The sequence below is a fragment of the Anticarsia gemmatalis genome, chromosome 18, assembly GCF_050436995.1.
Source record: "Anticarsia gemmatalis isolate Benzon Research Colony breed Stoneville strain chromosome 18, ilAntGemm2 primary, whole genome shotgun sequence".
In the NCBI taxonomy this organism is placed as follows: Eukaryota; Metazoa; Arthropoda; class Insecta; order Lepidoptera; family Erebidae; genus Anticarsia; species Anticarsia gemmatalis.
In genome coordinates this window covers 817,646-839,329 of record NC_134762.1, presented here as the reverse complement: position 1 = coordinate 839,329, position 21,684 = coordinate 817,646, and the positions used below count along the sequence as shown (strand labels likewise).

General features: G+C 36.7%; 1 protein-coding gene across 1 annotated transcript; it reads left to right on the top strand.

The window, feature by feature from the left end:
- The first annotated feature begins 512 nt into the window (after positions 1–512).
- LOC142980441 (NEDD8 ultimate buster 1-like) lies at positions 513–21,633 on the top strand. Its single transcript, XM_076125822.1, has 13 exons — positions 513–710; positions 1,165–1,424; positions 7,934–8,034; positions 9,345–9,466; positions 10,205–10,362; positions 11,031–11,227; positions 11,728–11,852; positions 12,370–12,533; positions 13,036–13,204; positions 13,571–13,660; positions 14,010–14,127; positions 14,610–14,688; positions 15,156–21,633. Exons 1-13 carry the CDS (start codon positions 585–587, stop codon positions 15,277–15,279), a joined length of 1,833 nt encoding a protein of 610 aa, XP_075981937.1. The 5' UTR covers positions 513–584; the 3' UTR covers positions 15,280–21,633.
- The last annotated feature ends 51 nt before the right edge of the window (positions 21,634–21,684 follow it).

Genomic DNA, 21,684 nt, shown 5'->3' with positions numbered 1-21,684 from the left:
TTTATTATTTTACAATTCATACGAAAATTTTACTTTAACCATCATGATTCCCTGAATATGATCAGATCCACGAAGTAATTTGGATATCTAAATGAAATATGAAACATACAACGCCATCTAGCGAATAGTAGATGCGGCAATTTTGTATCACCATTTTTACATTAACAAATACTTCCAGCTTCGTATCAAACAAATAAGTAGCTGCATATTTATGCCATATTCTTCTTACTCTTTACAATTTAACTTTCTAGTCACTGTACATCACATTAACTTTGGTATTTTAATTGGGCTATTGGAAGCATAGCGTTGTTTTCTATTATTGAATGATATTATCTTAGAGACTAGACTAGACTAGACTCTAGACAGTTAAGACAAGACACTGAAAGTCCCAGTTTTGAAACAATTTTTGTGGATTTTCATTATAATGAAATTACTGCTTAAACCGGAACGCATTTGGCGAAGAAGTCCGAATATCATCTGTCCAATCTGTCATTTGTGTCAAAACAGGACAAGGCGAAAATATTTGGGTTTTTCACCGAATCATTCTGTTACATTCTCTCCATCGATATCGGCTAATTGCAACGATGGAGGTAAATCTCCAACACGAAGATTTACTCATACAATTACGTGCTAAACTCAATGAAGAGAAGATTAAACTATGGGAATCGCCGTACATCGCTACAGACGGCGAGATAACGCAAAGCATAAAGGTAAACATACAATTTCTTTGTTTATCCGGCCATTAAGGATAATATTGATTTTTGTGCATATTGGTTATGAATAAAGCTTAATTTATTAGGATATTCTCCCTGTAAACTGTCATTGTTATTGCACTTTACTGACTGAGAATATAATACAAATTACTATGTAAACATTGAAATGTTTGAATAAAGAATGACTTTTAAAGAATTCCCTTTATGCGCGTCTCTATGTGTCCAAATACAAAACAAATATGTACTTTTCTTGCTAAAAAATGTGTCCATAAGTGAGGTACTTAGGTAATTTTCTTTCTATTTAATGAATTAGAATATAATACATACCAAAAGCTCATTTACATATATAGTTATAGGTACTATCTTTATTTAAAAATTTGGTTTACCCTGTACAAATAAAAACAAAAGGAAAGAAAACAACACAATAATTCAAACTGTTTATTTCTTTCAGGACTTGGCTGGAAAGTACTCAAATGAACTCTCAATAGACAGTGAGACTGTATTGCAAGCATTACGTGAACTACAGCTACACTCTATAGAACGATCAAAAGCAAATGCAGAGTTCAAAGAGACCGGGTTTGCGACGTTCAGGGTCAAAGCCACCATACCGGGAGAGAAACCAAAGATGTTGAAATTACAGAAGAAGTTGCAAGTCATGGGAAGCGAGCTGATTGCGGTTATAGCAGAAGAGATTGGTGTAGCTGAAAATAGGTAAGTTGGAGTAAATAATTTTGTTTATTGGTTAATACATAGGTTTCCAATATTTATGTACTATTAGGATGGTAGTATATAAGGAAGACATAAATATCCAGCACCTCCTTTATAAGGAAATAATAGTCCAGGGACCCTCTGAAACATACTATACTATAATAATAGAACAGTAAAAATTATTACTCATTTCTCTTTAAACCTGCTGCTATCTGCCATGAAAATGTGTATATTGAATTCAATTTAGTTAAAATGCAATGCAATGGCTTACTAACTTTTTGTAGCATAATATGCTTGCATGGATCTGTGCTATGCGTTTTTTATTGTGATTGTATTGCGTGTGGTATGACAACACTAAACAACAATTACTGAAACACATTATATTATTGAGTACTAGCTACTGCCCGCCCTTCATATGCATGACAACATCCTGGCTTTAAAACCATATGTGTACTCACTTTTATCTAAATTCGTCCAGTAGTTTATTTGTGAAAGAGTAACAAACATACAGGCTCCATCCTTCCACACAGTCGCAATTTATAATATCAGTAGAACATTAATTTTGATTAAAGACTTATTCTTTAGACAGTTATTACCTCTCTAATTCTGCCTCTGTGTCTTATTTTATTTTAAATGACCATTGGAATTTTCTAATATCTGGTAGAATATTTTGAATCGTGGCCTGAAGTTAAGTAACATGCCTTAAAACAATCATATTGCACCATTTTACATAATAAATAAATAGTAAATTTAACCATCATGTCCCACTGATGGGCAAGGGTCTCCTCACAAAATGAGGTAGGTTGAAGCCTTGAATCCACCATGCTGGCCAAGTGTGGGTTGGAGACTTCCATATAATGTCTTAAAAAAAATAAAATCTATACTAATCTATACTAATATTATAAAGCTGAAGAGTTTCTTTGTTTGTGTGTTTGAACGCGCTAATCTCAGGAACTACACGTCCGATTTGAAAAATTCTTTCAGTGTTAGATAGCCCATTTAGCGAAGAAGGCTATAGGCTATATATCATCACGCTACGACCAAAAGGAGCAGAGTACCTGTAAAAAATGTTACAAAAACGGGGAAAATTATGACTCATTATCTCTTATGTCCGCAAGCGAAGTTGCGCGGGTCAGCTAGTGTTTCTATAAGTTGACTATTTTCAATACAGCTGTATAAACATTTTGGTTTGAAAACAATATAGGCCTTGCAATCTATTGTTTCAATAGGTATTACGAAATATTATTTGGACATCTGGTTATTTGACTATGCTAGTAGTGGCTATAGAAATGTGGTTTATGAAATATTTAGGGATATACTTTGAATGTGTTTGTGTGTAGAACATTCTGATATAATCTACTGTTCTAATAATTTTTATACAACTCATTTGAGCCATAATTTTAAATAAATAAAACATTTTTTTTCTATTCATTTAATCATAACAACACTTTTGAGACTCTAGGTATACACATAATTACGTGTTTTTTTTAACCAGCATTGAAAAGTTTATTCACCATTTAAAATCAACACAAATATTGTATGTTAAAAGTAATTGTTAAAGTTGTTAGCAAATCTGTATTACAAAGCTAAGCGATTTTCTAGACGCATTATGCGACTTTACTCATCTGTACTTACTTATCTATAAAATGAATCACCGAAATTTATGTACATTGTACCCATATAACTTTTTAACAACTACACTAATTGGATAGTATTTTTCTTGATATGTTTTTAACTGTGAGGGCAAGGTTTGTATTGGATCAATGGGATCGAAATTCTCATGGTAATGGAAACAACGGGATAAATTGCTCTACCCTGACAAAATCGAGCCAGTCTGCTAGTATTTTATAATTATGTTGGAAATAGTTTCAATAGAAATACCATTATATATTACACTAGCTGACCCGCGCATCTTCGCTTGCGTCACGTAAGAGAGAATGGCTCAGAATGGGTCTAAATTTTCCCGGTTTTTGTAAGCACCTATTGGTCATGGCGTGATGAAATGTAGCCTATAGCATTCCTCAATAAATTTCTTGAGATTAGCGAGTTCAAACAAACAAATAAACTCTACAGCTTTATAATATTAGTACAGTATAGATATAATTTTATTACCCAACAATATCGTTAAAAAGTGTTATAATATGGCGATGGAAGAATCGTCGTAACGATGACTTTCATACTAATCTTAAACATATTTTAGTTTAACTTGTAATGAAAGACAGATTCATCATTGATAATAATTTTATTGTGACATATTTTGAAACATCTCATCTCATCTCCTACCCGAATATACAATCAAACACTAAACTGATAACATGGACTCATTGACCTTTCAGTCATTCTAAAGCTTGTACTACATACACTATAAGATAATTAGATTAAAATATAAAACAAATTGCATAACATACATGTATGTATTAAATATATAAGATTAATTAAATTATTAAAAAGACTAAAATTATTGGCCCCGGCTGTCATTTTCGAAGATCATTGACAGTCGTTAAAGTAGTCTGATGCTTGAAAGTCTTACAACCAGTCTTACCGAAGGGTATTATGTTATAACCCAGGTAACTGGGTTGTGGAGAGTCCGATAGGCAGTCGGTGAGACTAGAAGCCGACTCCAAAGTAGTTGAAAGAAAGGCGAGGCTGATATATAGTCTTATTATCTAAAACATTATCTGATTTCAATACACTGGACGACATTTTGTATTAATTCTTCGCATACCGGGAGGACATGCAGTCGAGTACTCGTCATAAATAGATTCTCTATCCAGTTTAGTATCGCTTTCCACTTTGATCCCCATCTCCGCACTTCGCTTGGTTCGCTGACTATCTTGATAGTTATTTTCCGACACGGATAAACCATTTCTTAACCGATTAAACACTGTGACTAACTCCATACCAGTATCTATATGGTGGGGTCTCTCGGGTATATTGTCGTAGCGTCCTGCGTAGACGCAGTATACAGCACACACTAGCACATACGCAGCAATCGCTCTCATGTTGGATAGTTAACGTAATTACGTGTTGAACGTTCTCGTCTACACAAACTTGGATACTGTAACACTGTACAGTTTTGTATCGCTTTATATACGCACAAGAGATTTTGAGTTATCTTCAAAGTTGACCTCTGATCCTAACTTGTGCGAAAAACATCAACAATTTTATCAGAATACAGTCAAGATTTGATGCTATATAATCCATTTTCTAAAGTGTAATTATTTTCAAGTTCGATTATGGTCTCGTTTGAGGATGATCAGAGTACTTGAAGTGAAGTAGACGCTTTGTAATATCTTGGCATTTATTCAGAACATTGGTAGTTTGTAATATTTTTTAACGTTTCGTTGCTTTTTTGGAAACAAAATAACTAACACCTTTTGTAAATTACTCCTTGCCTTAAAAGACTGCTGATTAGACTTAGGAGCAAATTAAAATATAGGTTTTGTGTCAGTTTTATTCCAAATCAGGCATGGAAACGATCCAACAAATGTGATGTTTGCTATATACACGTACACTTATTCTGCTTTATAAATGAAAGTAGCGGAAAGCTTCGATAAGTTGATCTATTACATACACAAGTAAAGTCAAAACTTATAGAAAGACATATAATATAAGGCGGTTACAGTATATTTTTTATGGTAATTTTTTCGGAAATTTTGTCATTTCGTCGTTTGTAAATGGTCTGAATTCTTGTTGTGAAATAGATGGTTATCACATATCTAAAGAGTCATTGTAACGACAGTACCTCTCGCCTTGATGCACCAACTTACAGCAGAATACACACCATATTTGCCTGCCGGAAGGACACCTGAAGTAAATATTCTCTCCTTTATTTAAAAAAGTATTCTGTTCTTCGTCAATCTCCATTGATCCAAGATAAAATAAGGGACGGCATCTTCTTATAATTATTCGCTTACCAGGAGGACACGCGTCAGTTGGGTCGACATCGGAAAAAGGTACTTTAACCAGTTTAGAACTGCTTTCCACTTCAGTCTCCGATTCTATTCCTCTCTTGGTTCGCTGACTATCTTGATAGTTGTCTACTGACACCGATGAGCGATTAAACTCTTGATTTGTCACCGTGAGGGACTCTGGATCACTATTCTTCTCCCAAGTTCTCGTTGGTATATACAAACGAGACGGTCGACGACGCGGTCCTGCCATATGGCAGGACCGCCATGAAGACTCGCAGCACACAGCGTAGACTAGTACACAGACAGCAATCACTCTCATTATGAATAATTAATGTTTGTACGTGATGTACGTTCTCGCCTACATGCACCTTGATACTGTAACACTGTGCTGTTTTGTATCGCTTTATATATACACAGGAGATTTAAAGTTTTCTTCATAGTTGACCGTTGTCCGAAAAATATCAACAGTTTTATCAGTAAATAGTTAAAATTTTGATAATTCATTCCTAAAGCCTTATTGCTTTCTCGGGATCGTGATTTTATTTGTCAGTGGCTAGAATATTTGAAGCGGAGTAGAAGATAACATCTGACTGGAATGCTGGACAATGAATATTGTTAATCTATTTTTTTTTTTATAGTTGATTGATTTATTGGAAACAAAAAGCAGGCACGCAATAATAAATTATAAGAATGGTTATATAATTTATTATTGTCTCTTTGATCTTTGTCTTACGATGCCGGCCTTTTCTAAATGGTCAGAATTTTTGATGTGGTACAGATGCTTATCACGAATCGTAATAAATATAACTACGGCGACAGGACCACTCGCCTTGTTTCAATAAAGAGCAGCAGTTATTTCCATATCGTATCATGCCGTCAGGACATTCGAAATAAGTATCTGCTCTTTTGTGTCTAGAACTAGAACTGCCCTGTTTAACATCGATTTTCATTGCACCAAAGTAATACACTAGACGGCATCTAGAGTTAATTCTTCGGATACCAGGAAGACACGCTTTACTTGATTGGTCACCATAAATAGATTCTGTGTCAATATAATTATTATTATATTCGTTGCTACTCCTCCCCTTATAATTGCAGCGTGATGTTATATAGCCTAAAAACTTCCTCGATTAATGGTCTATTCAGCACAAAAATAATTTTTGAATTCGAATCAGTAGTTCCTGAGATAAGCGTGTTCAAACCAACAAATAAACAAATACTTCTATATATTAAATCTGAGGTCATATGATCTCCGACCTTGTAGTAGAGTGATTCACTTGGATATTTCCCACACGAAATCAACAACATAATATGTGTTATATTGATACTAATATTATATAAGTATGCGAAAGTTTGTAAGTATGAATGGATGTTTGTTACCCTTTCACGGAAAACCTGCTGGACAGTTTTTGATTAAATATAATAGGTACACTGAACAGCCTTTAACTCGGATTAATGCAGGATCATTTTTACCTAGGAATATATCCTAGAAGAAGTCGCGGGCAGAAACTAGTAAAATAAATTTAAGAAAAATAAAAAAAATCCTTTTCTACCATTATTTAAGGATTGACCTGATAACCTGCGTATTTAATACTAGAGGCCGCCCGCGACTTCGTCCGCGTGGAAACCCTCTCGGGGAAATATTTATTCCTCGGGAACTCCGGGATAAAAATGCCTAGATATAGCCTATATGTTATTCTGAGTCTTCAGCTACCTTTACACCAAATTTCGTAATCGGTTCAGTAGTATTTACGTGAAAGAGTAACAAACATCCATACATCTCACAAACTTTCGCATTTATAATATTAGTAGGATAATGTTCAATCTCCTGAACGAATGTGTTCGTCTGTTTTAAAGCTAGTGTGACAAACTAATGCCTTCTTATATTTTTTCATGGTTTGTTCATGTGTCAATCTAATGTAAAACCAATCGGCTTAAGGCGAATGATGCTAAGTTAGTACTTTCAACTGGATTTCGTTTTATCAAAATTATTGAATCGTCTATATGAAACTGCTATTATATTTGCACTAGCTGACCCGCGTAACATCGCCTGCGTCAATAAGAGAGAACGGGTCATAATTTTACCCGTTTTCGTAACATTTTTTATTGCTACTCTGCTCCTATTGGTCCATATAGTGTATAGACCATATAGTGTACAGATATAGGCTATAGCCTTTAGCCTTCCTCGATAAATGGGCTATCTAACACTGAAAGAATTTTTCAAATCGGACCAGTAGTTACTGGGATTAGCGCGTTCAAACAAACAAACAAACTCTTCAGCTTTATAATATCAGTATTATTAGTAAAGATTATAAACTAAAAGTTTCTAGGTACCGTAGCAAGTGCGTTTTAGGGAAGGTTCATATCTAACGGAAGATGCGTCAGGCGTAACTTAATTTGTATGGGCTTCGCACCGACGCATCATCGGTTGAGTTTGAACGGTCGAGTCTTCTTATATACATTTGTCTGTTCTGGCGTTGCGCGACCGATAATACGCGACGTATATTCCGTCAGATATGAACCTTCCCTTAGGCTATGGTTACTCCCACGGGTTACTTAGTGTATGTATTAGAAAGTAAAAAGTGTATTTGTTCGCAGAGTAAAGGTGATCTTCAATGGGAAGGTGATAAATACATCATCAAGCTTAGAGCAGCAGGGAGTGAAGAATGGTGCTTTGATGATGGCGCTCGTGATGGCAGGTATGTAATAAAAACATTGCTGTTTCAACCGCATTAGAGTTTGTTATGTAAAAAAGTATCTAATATTGATATCGGATACTTTTCGGCTTATACAGGTTTTCGTTTCTGGTACATAAATTAACACAAGCGGACTCGCGACCGCTGTCTATTTTTGATCTTGATTCTCTTAGACATCTAGACATCTTTTCTTTTCAAACAACGGACACAAAGAACAACCATAGCTGAAACAATTATTTGTGGACCGCATAAATATTTGTTGCGTGTGGGAATCGAACCCACGATCTCCCCACGCAATGGTAAAGGCCGCGTAGGCTCAATGTTTTAGCCATAAAATCTTTACATAGCATTTACAATACTAGATTCACACAAAGGCACCAAATCCTTTAGAATCTTCTCTGAGATAAGATGCATTTAGGGATTGCAATCCGGTATCATTCTCAATCCGGCCGGATTTTACCGGATTGACACCAATCCGGTCGGATCCGACTGGATCCGGCCGGATTAGGGACTTCTTCGTGTTTTTACATAGTTTATAATTTAATGAATGTTTGGTATGAGCAAATGTATTAAAGGGTAAATTTACTATGATTTTTTAAAATTAAAAGATAAAAAACCCTTTTTCATGAAGAATAAAATCACTTTTAATTATAACGTTTTAGTATTCATAACTATTTTGTTTGCACCGAATGAAATTGAGATATAACTATTCTAAATAATTAAAGAATCATGCTCAGTAATTAATGGAATTATCTGTAAGTACTTACTTGACTAGAGCAATAATAACTTTATATTTTTTGGATTTTACTTAACGAACATATGAAACCGTTTTGAATAACACAACAATCAGTTCAATTATTGACAACAATCAACAACATGATAATTAGTTTAACAGACTTAACAATCAAACATTTCTAATATGTGCTTATAAAATCAACTTAAGTTATTCATAGAAAAAGCATTTATTTGCTGCAGTGCAGTGTAAAGTTCAAGTATTTGAATCAGTAAAACAATCATTTTTGTGTCTGAAAAAAAGATCTAAGGTAACATAATATTGATAGTTCTATCCCCTAATCTGCTTCTGATGGAACTACAAATATAACCCGTGGCTGAAAAGGCTTTTTCTGCCTTAAAATATGATATTACGGATTAACTTTTCGCGATTTTGAGGTTTATCGGATCCGGCACCGGATCCGTTGCGTCAGTGCCGGATCCGGTAGGTCTAGAAACACGCCGGATCCGCCGGATCCGCCGGACCGGATTGCAATCCCTAGATGCATTATTGCTTGAGTTTCCTTGACTTTTGTACGCAGAAAGTCCCGAAGAAGTAAAGAAAGAAGACACGATGTACATGGAGATGAAGACAGTGCGTGATGATGCCACGCTCCTGTCTGAACATGCAGATGACTTCGCTGATGATGACGAGTATATGAGGGTAAGTACGCGGCAGAGTAAAACCAGACTTGGAGCGTCTTTTAGCAAGTTACATGTATTTGTCCCGTGTGGACATTAATGATCCTCGCGCGCAGGATCATTTTCTCATACTAAAGAAACTGAATTAAAGAACTATATTAAAGAATAAAGTATAAAATTGTGGTTTCGTTGGTTGGTTTAAAAAATCAAACAATTTTTTATTCGAAAAGATGTATATTTATCGTACTCCTTCTATTAGGAATACTATTAAAACCTTTGCTTTATATCTAGCCCTGGAAGACAAAACTTATGTAATGACATTTTTACTGCCTTCCGAGAAACAGAATATTACCCATGCTAAAAAATATTTCTAAAGCGGAAATATAGTCACGTATTATAACCGTTCGTACTTACAGTAAAATAGCCATGACTGAAAATTATTTCAGTCATGACTGTTTTACTGTAAGTAAGTAAGTAATTCCTGCGGTTTTAGGCTACTTACTAGTCCGACTACAAGAGCAGTGATAGCCGAGTGGTAAAAGTTGACACCTCCCACGCAAATGGTCGCAGGTTCGAACCCGTGACAACACACCAATGCAAAGTCCCCAACCCGCACTTGGCCAGCGTGGTGGACTCAAGGCCTAACCCCTCCCTCATTACGGGAGGAGACCCTTGCCCGGCAGTGGGACATTAATGGGTTAAATTTATTACTAGTCCGACTCGTACTTGGCCAGTATTTGATTGTGTTGTTCTTCAACAGTTAGAAGATCAATCAGGCAAGCCAGTGGAGCTGCCCCCTGCAGAGAGACGCTCGTTACTCGTAGGACTGGCATTACATGAACGTGGGCGTGCGGCGGCTAAACAACACGACTACTCACTAGCGTTGGTGCTGTTCCTCGAAGCTGATAGACAACTCAGGTGAGGGAGTAGACCTTTGTAAATACCCAGCTCAAATTGCAGCTACGACTTTGCAAAGAATCTATACCAATATTATAAAATTGTAGAGTTTGTTTGTTGGAACGCGCTAAAATCAGGAACTACTGACGCGAATTGAATAATTATTTTACTGTTGGATAGCCTATTTATTGGGGAAGGCTATAAATCTTTTAGTACGCTACGATCAATAGGAGCAGAGTACCAGTAAAAAATGTTTTACAAAAACGGAGAAAATTATGACCTATTCGCTTATGTGACGCAAGCAAAGTTGCGCGAATCAGTTAGTTTTTAATATGGTAGCAAGTTTCAGAATAATTTAGCTAGCCTTAAGGGCGTGTATCCCTTGGGCTTCACATTAATTGGGTTTCCTGAGCATTGTTTGGGATACTTAATCATTGTTTGGGATGCTTTGGCATTATTTTGGCCTAACTTAGCAATTCCAATGTTTGTTTTATTTACTGTGTACGATTAAAAATGCAACATATTGAAGGCTAGGGATATTAAATGATAACTTGTTTTGTGTCACACCCAGTGTACAGTGCCTACTTACTTCTTTAACATACAAAAGCTGTACTGTCTACAAGCCAGCTCTAAACCAAATGGCACCCCAAAACATGCACCCACCAAATAGCCTATCGCTCTCCCCACAGTGAATGCAGGTCCTCAATCCTGAAGTCGGTGGACAACTGGGCGGTGCTGCAGCTGGACGTGTCGTGGTGCTACCTGTGCCTGCGCAGTCTGCCGCACGCGGGCGACGCGGCCGCGCGCCTCGCCAGCGCTGAGGCCTCCTTCAGGGACACGTATGGAGAAGATCATCAGAGATTGATTGCGCTGAAGGGGAGTGCTGGTAAGTTGTTTTACTTGCTAGGTGATTTGTGAAAGGTCTGTGTCTTTTTTTTTATTAGGATTGATCTGAAAGTCATGTGAAAAAAAGTGAAAATACTTGCCTATATTTTATGTCACTCCCCTACATCAATTAGTTTATTTAGCAAATTGACCCAGCGGTTTTGACCTCAGAGGTTGTAGGGACTAAACTAGGAATCCAAAAATACCATTTAAATTCGGTTTTTTGACTTGGATTAGGTAACATTTTCATCTTTTATAACAGACTCATATAGCCAGTAGCAACAGGTAAACGATCAGTGGACTGAGCAATTGTAAAAGCGAATAGTTCATGGGTGGTGATTGTTGTCGGTCAATCCAAAATCCATCGGTGAGGTGTTGCCTCTCAATCCAAAATCCACCCATCGGTCAGTCCCTTATACTTAATGAGAATTAAGTTAAATAAATTCGGTATTTGGCTCATGTTCCCATAAATATAAGACTAATCTTATTGTTATGTTGCAGCAAACGAGCGTGTGCTCTTAATGCGAATGTACCTGCTGCAAGGCATCGTGGCGTATCATCAGAACAAGAGGGCTGAGGCCAAGAGTTTATTGGAAAAGGCCGAGAAGGAACTCAATGAGTTGAGAGTATGTTACTTAATATTGTACTTGTAATGATTTTATTCCAAATTTTTTAAGAGTGATATTTGAAGAATGTTTTTATTAATACTTATGTTTAACAAATTAACACACGCGTCGTCTTTTGTTGTGTGATATAAATGGTTGATGTAGTAGCTTTTACATTCCTTTAAGATTGCTTAAGGATCTTAGGTATGAAAATTATTCATAAATATTATCAATCCATCCATGAAAATAATGCATCTTTTAGAGACTTATTTAAAGAACTTTTAGCCAATTAAGTCTTGATATTTTTTTCTTAATTGTAACGACTATCATAAGTGTCAATATTTGACCTAATATATAAATGATTTGATTTTGATTTTCATTATGACTAATGATTATTTCTAATACACTTATGACTTCAAAACGCTACATGTATGTCGTATTCTTCGACTTTCAGACCACTTGCACGGTAGACGAATGCTTAGACCGGTCTATCACTGCTTATACTTAAGAATAACTCTAAGGCCTATTATCTTTCTAGGTGGATGAGAACTCAGTGATAACTCTGATGGAGCTGGGCTGGTCCCGGGCCGCGGCCCGCGCCGGTCTCCGCGCCGCCCGCGGCGACACGGAGCGCGCGCACCACTACCTGGCTGCTAGGAAGGCGCAGCGGGACAAGGCGCGCGACCAGCACCGCCTGGAGAGGTCAGGACAATACTACTGTGATAAGATAGTCAGCTACCTGTCAAATGACTGTTCTTTATGAAGTGTAGAAATACGAGATAGTGACGTCACAATTTTATGTTTGTTTTGGGATCATAAATCTGAGTTAATAGATATCGCGCGGCTCTATGAGATGTCCAGAACATGGTCTTGTGTTACTGAGAGATGTTGCGCAACATAGAACGTAAGGAATATGTTTTTCTGTGTCTCAGAGATGTCGTGCGACACCATGTTACATCTGGAACATATTCCTCTATGCCACGAATAGATCGCACGAAAAGATTCGACTTGAGAAACATGTTTTTCTGTACCTAGGCGATTTCGCGAAACATGATGTTACAGAAGGAACATGTTCTTCTATACCTAGGAGATATCACGCTACAGCATATGACGATAAAAACATATTCCTATCATGCCGCAGAAGTGTTAAGTGGCACGATATGGCGTCATGAACTTGTTATTTAAGTAAAGTTGTTGTTGACAGGCAGCGGCGCTTCCTAGGTATGTGCATGGATGGGTCGGCGGTGAGCCAGCAGCTGGTGGAGGCGCTGGTGGGTATGGGCTACGCGCGGCGCCTGGCGGCCGTGGCGCTCAGGAACTCCAACAACCACGTCGCTGAGGCTGTGCGGCTTATACAGGAACAGCCTGAACTAGTGAGTGCAATATAAGAAGTCCTACTCCGAGCAAACCGACTGTGCAGGACTTTGAAACTATCCATGTTTTTGCACAATATACTTCCTATCCATTTCATCTTATTTATAGCCTAGTGAAACAGCGAGTTAAGCTTAGGAACGACTTAACGGGTAACAAGCTTAGTTTTTTTAACCCGTTCAATCATTGTATTCCTCATATTTTTTTACCCCCTGTCTCACAAGCAACCAACAGGCCACAAAGGCAATGAGTGTACCACTGACAGCAATGTTTCCTAGGCGTTTGCATGAGTGGGCACTCAGTAGTTTGCTTCAATAAAGAGATTTTTAGTACAAATTTGTGATGTTATTTTTGTATTTGTTTCACAGTTAAAGGATACAGACGAATCGTCAGCAGATTCCGAGTCGATCAGCTCGGATGATTCAATGGTGGAGCCTGATAACAAGCTAGTCGCTGAGGTAACTATTACATTGTTTTTATTACATAAACAATATGCTTATCGATGTTTATGAGGTACCGTTCACAATTGTTAAAAGCGATTCTTGAATATTAAAGTCACTCGTTGATTCATGTAAATTTTTTGGTGATTGAAAAGAGTGGCATTAATTTCTGGCTAGCTCTTCTCATAAGGTTTTAACCCCTTTCCGAGCTGGTGGTAGATTCAGTAATTTTAACGATTATCATGTGTCAATGTTAAACCTAAATAAATAAATTGATTATGGTCATGATCAACAGCATCGTTTAGATTTGTTCTCAGAATTACTGGTTACTCTGTCTACTTATACTTATTACAATATCATGTTACAGTTGGAAGCGATGGGCTACGATCCAGTAGAAGCGAAGGCAGCTCTACGTATGTCGCGTAATCACATCAGTGGCGCGGTGGACCGCCTCGTGGCCGGGCATGGACGTGTCACTACCACCAGTAAGTGTAACATATAATATGGACCTGTACGTAAGCTGTCAAACGGCAAGGTTTGAACTTGAAAAACCAACTATGTCGGAGTCGGCTTTCAGTCTTACCGGATTCAACTGAATACCAGTGTCTTACATGGAGTGACTGCCTAATGACCCCCATAAACCAGTTACCTGGGCTATAACACGATACCCTTCGATAAGACTGGGTCAGAGACTGACCAGCGCGACCATTAATAACTTCTTGTTTAAGCAGCGCGTGCACAGCGTCGGAATCGTATAGATCTGTCACTTTGTATTAATTTCTGTGAAGTCGCAATGGCGATCTAGTGGACACAGTACCATAGAAATGAATACGCTCTGATTCTGACGCAGTGACTATCCATATTTCAAATTCTAGATCGGTGAAATGATGTAAATTGGTGACTCTACACATTGAGTTAACTAGCCTGATTTATTATTTCTACTTACACTCTGTATACTATCCAACAGACGAAGACACAGGAAACCCTTCAACCAGTTCGGGAGCTGATGCTAGGAAACGACAGAAGCTACACAAGCGAGACAAAAGGTAAAACAATTGATCTGTTTTTCATAATTGCGGTCGCAGATCCTGTTTTCAATTCAATTTAGAATGCTCTAGTGTCATAGTATGATACGGAACCTGGTATATGACAATAGCCTTACCCCCTTGTACAGTACCGTAGCCTAGTGAATAAAGTAGCCACATGTCGCTAACATCGCCCAAAGATCCTAGGTTCTAAGCATCGAAAGAGATAGAGTATAGACTAAATAATTTTGTAATCCATAATTATTTCCTTGTAGTCTAATTTCTTACAAAATACCCAACTATAAAAAATAATTTACTACGTCTGTCAATAAGTAAGTAAGTAAGTAGTTACGTCCCCAACCCGCACTTGGCCAGCGTGGTAGACTCAAGGCCTAACCCCTCCCTCTTTACGGGAGGAGACCCTTGCCCAGCAGTGGGACAGTAATGGGTTTAATTTATTTTTTTATTTTACGTCTGTCAATTTACAGGAAAGACAGAGAAGAAGCACTCCGCCGTCTCACTTCAGCACTCAAATCAGAGGAGGACGACTACCTCGATACGTCACTCACGGAGGAAGAGGAATTCTTAGTGCAGTACAAGTCACTGTTGTAAACTAACACTTATTACAACTACCATACGGTTTGATTTTCTTTTGATGGCAAGCATAACCGGGTGTTTAATTTGTATTGCTTACTGGTGGCATGGCATGATAAAGAATTTTTAAGTAAGGAAGCGGAAATAATGTCAAAAAGAAAGTCAAAATGGGGGTTAAAATAAAATTTTTATTGATACATAAACAGTGCGTGCAACCCATGGGACGCCTAAGCATCCTTTAGGACGCTTTAGCATTTCTAGGGACGCCTTAGCTATCCCTTGGCATGCCACGCGCGCTGGCGTATAGTTTCCACGCCTGTCGAATGCAATTTGTTTAATGCAAGGACGCCTTGGCATGCGTAGACATTCCGTGGCATATTTAAGTACACTATATTCACCATCAGTGTGGGCTTAAGAATGTCTAAGACTATCTTTCTACTGGCACTAAGCCAGGGTGGTGGACTCTAAGCCTAACCCCATCCTCGTTCAAGAGGAAACCCTTGCCCAGCAGTGGGACAGTGGGACAGTTAAAGAAAGAAAATAAAATCTTTCGTGCTTTGCCATGCCGCCAATGGGCTTTGGGCTTAGCCCATTTAATTAAACACAATCAATGCCCAATATCACAAACATCCTAAGTTAAGTCTTTTTGTCATATTTAGTGGTCAAAGATCTTTGTCAGCTGCATCAAATTATGGGTCATTAATTGGTAGCTTGACAACACGGTGATAGTAAAAGTCGAGGCTTAACTTAGGAGTCACCTTTTGTGAACGTTTGCGAAATTGGGCATTGATTTAAGGGTTAATATACAGAAATGATAACTTTTAAATATTCGCGTTGCATGTTTATTATTTAATAAAACACGAGAATTAATGCGAACGTTAATTTTACTTTGAATAGTTGATTGATGCTTGACGTTTTGGCGCAGGTTATACTGGCCGTTTTCGTAAGGTCTTTAATAATATAAAAATGGAGAGTTGTTTTTTGTCTGAACGCGCTAATCTCAGGAACTGATGATTCGAATTGAATAAATGTTTTTATGCCGAATAGTTAATTTATTGAGGAAGGCGTTAAACTATATAACATTACTCTATGACTAATAGCAGCAGCATTCAAAAATGTTGTGAAAGTGGAAAACTAAAGCCACGACCTATTAGGCAATAGACATGCAACGTGAGTGCTTAAAATTTGGGGTTGTTACCAAAAAAATATATATTTGTGCTAAAGAATTGTAACGTTCAGTCGGTATTACGATTGAAAAGTCCTGGGTTCTAATCCCATCGATTTGTATGAAGCCTTTGAGCTTAGTGGAAGGAGTAAACAGGAAAGCTAATATTGTGTAACACACAATGAAGATCGAATTTTAAAGTGATTTGTATAATTGTACATTCAAATACAAAACTGTTCCTAGTTTAGGAATTGTATTCATTAGTTTTAATGCTAACGTTTGAAATTTAAGACACTTCTTATTTAACTCTAGTATACACCCGCGGCTCCGCCTGCATTGTTTTTTTTTCTAAAAATAGTAGACTATCCCCCGGTTTCTGAGTACATTAAGCGGTAGTTTATATATTCAATTGCGTTGTTTGAATGAGTTTTAACGCTATTGAATAGATAAACGACCGTTAAATGTACCCCTGAAATCGGGGGTAAGTCCTTCGCCGGGATATATTCTACCTCCTTGCAAAGTTTTATCCAAATCGGTGCCGCCGATTTGACGTAAAAAAGAAACAAACAAACAAGCAAACAGACATTCACTAATATGTATTTTCGTACAATTTTGAGACGTTGGCATTAAAAGTATAAAACTATCGAAACCTATCATTAATTTATCATTCACTCTTTCATTCATTCATCAGCACTTACCGATCCGATGATTAACATCAGGCGATCAGGGTATTTACTCATGTGTGAAATATTCTTACTACCTACTATAAGTAAACTTACTGCTGAAGAGACGTCACTCAAATTTAAGTAACACTTAGGACTTACCTACTTTGAAATCTGTAACAATACCGTATTATGATCAGATTGTCAGGCTATCTATCGTATGGTTAGTGGTCAACCTAGTGTCAAAGTTGTTCAAGCCACCTGAAAGGCCTTTGTCAATAACCGGGACCGACTTTTTAAGTGCCCTCCGAAGCATGTTAGTCGTTCAGTCACCTTTGAGTTATATTTAGATTTCTCGGTGATTGCCCGGAGTAAGTTGAGGTCATAGACCTTTGTGTCTCGTCCTGCTGATCTCTCAGTTCCGCCAGGCTATGAGAGTGGTAGAATTGAGAGTGTACCTGTGTTTTGTGCCCTTTAACAAAGTCCTGCACATTTGGCTGGTTTCAAGAAAATTAGCCGCCGTGGGCGAATATCGGCTAGAAGAACATTATTACATTACTCTACAGTGTTTTAAACAGTGTTTTTTTTTTTGAATTTGAGTGACGTGTCATTCGGCGATCAGTGCCATATTAATATACAAATTGGCCATATTTCCCTTTATATACTATACCTAATTTAAAACATACTCTATTTTGTTTAATTTTATATATTCTGGACTAAAATTTATTTGATTAATTGTTAGTTTGACTACGGATATACGAACTTCCCGAACGGCACAAGCCGAACAAGTGTAGTAATTGCTTCGAGTCAGTTTTGTCATTCGATAAGTACTACAGAAACGAACGTGCTGACATGAATATGTGTGTAGCAAGCCTCTAGCTTCTCAGAAGACTTCACTAAGGTATTTGTGTTCTAATATCTGTCAAATTTTGTATTTCTGTCTCACGTCATATCATGAGAGTAAACGAGACAGCATGACAAATAAAATAGAATAACTAAGTGAAGTATTCAAATGTATTGAAGTGAAAAAACTTATAGTCTGACAACTTAGCAAACAGCTGAAAGAGACTTAAATTAATTTTGGGTATATCCGAAATAAAGTAGCTGACCTGCAGACCTGCATAAGTCTGCAGGTCACTGATGCTCAACATGTCATGAACCTTTTATACAAAGCTCTTTACTAAGTTGTTGTTCTATAGCACCAATATACATAAAAAAATTCAATTTCAAATAATATTATCAAAGTAGAAAATATTGTATTCAATCAAAATGTATCCAGTAGTGATTGTATTTATATCAAAATCAATTGAATGTCAAAATGTAGTGTATTAAAATCATTGTCAATACAATTTATGGTCGAATACTGAAATATTTACTTTGATTGCCATTTTGGCGCAATTGTTAACATGGTCACATCGTTATATCACCACCGTGGATCTTATGGCTACTACACACATGCCGGCGGCAATGCCGACGGCAATGCCGACGGCACAAGCCGCGTAAAGCTGCCACGTAATGACACCGTCAAGAGAGCCCTTAAGCTTGCTACACACATATTCGGTTCGGCATTAATCGGCTAGCCGGGCGGTAAAACCGATTATGTGTAGCCTGAATAAAAAGTCTAATTGCGACGATTGGGCCCAAAAGAACTACACGAACTGCACAAGCCGAACAATTGCAGTAATTGCTACGAGTCGGTTTTGTTGTTCGATAATACTGCCGAATCGAATGGGCACTCAAATATATGAGTAGGACGCCTTAGGTTTGAGTCTCGTTTAAAATAAATGTAAGTGTTATTTCAGTATTCGGCTATAAACAGGAGTATGTAATCAATTGAAATAAGTAGTGTTTTCAATCAATTCAGTGTATAAATTGGATTTTGTTGCAAGCGTTTAAAAAACCTTTTCTAAATATATTTATATATCGAAATAGAAATTTCAAAATACACATCTTTTCTGCGACAGTCCCACAAATGAAAGTGTATGCAATGATCACAAAATTTCAGGGCCGGGTCGCCCACAGTAAATTTTTGCCAGTAAATATCCTGGAAAATAGTGACTAATTAAAATTGAATAAGTGATTGATTTTTTAAAGTTACTATTTTCTTGGATCGTTTACCTACAAATTAAACTCATAGTTACAAATATTTTTTTTTTTAAACGCCTGCAACATAATCATTGATAATAATAATCAATTAAACAAATGTAGCGTATTTCAAATATTAAATGCATTCAAATCTGTGTCCATGTAATCCAATCAATTACGGCTGGTTTCAATAAGTAAGCGTCAGTAGGGGATAAACTATTAAGCTCAGATCGATTCTTTAACAACTAACCTTTGCTATTCTATCAGGAAACCTATACCCAGCAGTGGAACATTAATCTGTCAAATTTATTAATTCATTAACGTAGTTTAGGCCTAAACTTATCCCTTACTAAAGCTAAGTTATTGAAACCCGCCATCAATGTCTATCAATATTCATAGTACGTAAACAACATTTTCGAAAATGTATTTCTGTGTCCAAAAAGTAAAATAAGTTATTTAGAATAAGTACCTATTTGTCTTAGTGAGAAATCTGTTGTGAATTATTTTGAAATACTCGAGATTTTATTATTATTTGTTAACGCTAGGCGTTTCTCCTAGAGCGTTGAACACTTTGGGAATATATTTTATACTTTAAAAACCAATTAATGTTATCGACACATGCTTCCGAAAATCGTTACTAAAGTCAATCTTTATATATATAATTCTTCTGTAAGTGTGTATGTCACTGAACTTCTCTTAAACGACGGAACCGATTTTGATGAAATTTTTTGTGTGTGTTCAAGGGGATCTGAGAATGGTTTAGATTATTAAAAGAAGTTTAAAATTTTCAAATTAAAGACGTGTAGACAGGACAACGTCTGTCGGGTAAGCTAGAGATATTATAAATAAGCAGTCATATTTACGTTCTTCTTATCGAAATTTTGTAAAACAGAATTGTTAATTTTTTTTCATAATTTTAATATTGAAGCAAAATACGAATGGAAGTCACGAATTTAGGATAGTATCTTTCTATTGAATTTAACACATATTTTAAGGTGCAAGCAGCGTATGACTATCTGACTGCTCGCCCAGGAGTCAGATAGTCATAAGTTAAAAAAATTGGAGTAGACCCAAATCGTCTGCAACGCAAGAGAAGCTTGCACAAATCCGCGTACGCGCAAGCTTGTTACATGCTTAATGTATAATAGAATACGGGAATTAACGCGAACACGCGTTTTACCTTAAAATGCCTAACGTTTCGACGCAGGTTGCACTCGCCGTGGTTGCAGTCAGCCTGCGACGTTAGGCATTTTTAACGTATGTATTTAACCAATTTTAACTACTAAAGCTACATTAAACTCAAAAATACATTTATCTATGTTTGACAGTTCAAATGATTCTGCGATTTCCCGAAGCATGTGTCGTTTGATCTATGCATATAACATCAATCATTTATTTCCCGTAAAGGGCAAGGCAGAGGTGTATTACACCTTTCATTACTTTAAGTAACACGGAATTAAATTCATCACTACTGCCATCTACGAAACGTAGTGCCAAACTGCCGTTAAAAACAGCTTAAACTAGAATCGAACCTAAGACTATGAAAAAACAAAAATGCTTTTCGTTACGGAATAATAAAAGTGTATACGAATTGTCGACATTAATTGTGAATCATTTTATTATTATTATTTTATGGCCGAGTTTCTAAGAAACAGACATCTCTGATTGTAACAAGTTTCGTAAGAAGGGCGTTTTCACATTATAATACGTTCATATCTACAGTCAAAAACTAGATTTACCATACATGTCGAGGTTTGAGCGGACACTCAGCTAACACTGTAGTATTTACTGTAGTCCGACAACTGTGTGGAGAACCTTGGAATGCGCGATTTATCTATATTATAATTACCAATTCTGTGTACTTCCAAAATTAAGTAGTTGAATCAATCAGACCACTGACAACTGAATAAGCCCGTGGATCACTAATATTTCAAATTCAATTTCGTAATTTTTCGTCAGCCGCAAAACTTGCGTACAAAGGTCTCTACTTGGTTGTTGGTCAATAAAATTAGCTTTAACTAGCCATATTTTAACATGACTTTCCTATAACATTGAGTGTAATTTTAAGTTATATGCCACATGTGAGTGTGTCCAAACATCGTTTTTTTTATTCAGGTGTATTCGAGACATTTCGGGTTATATCGTTTATGAGTAGGTACTTATCTTTTATTGAACTGTTTCGTGCTCGACATTAGTGTCTGTAGATATGAAAGGAATTGTATACGTATTTCATGTGACATAAGCCCTTTTTCAACGTAGACTGAAGTCGTCCATCGCGTACGAACGAACACGTACGTATACGTTCTTACTAAAGCATTGTACGTTTTGTGTAAACGCCCAAGGCCGCCGTTATCAAAATTGTTATAAAGAAAAACATATTTTTACTAATATAATTTTATTGTTTACTTATTAAGTATAAAATACTTAGTTTGAGGATAAAATAAAGTTATTTACAGTGTGCTTTTATGATTTATTTATATATTTCCATACATTTTTAGAGAGTTTGTACCA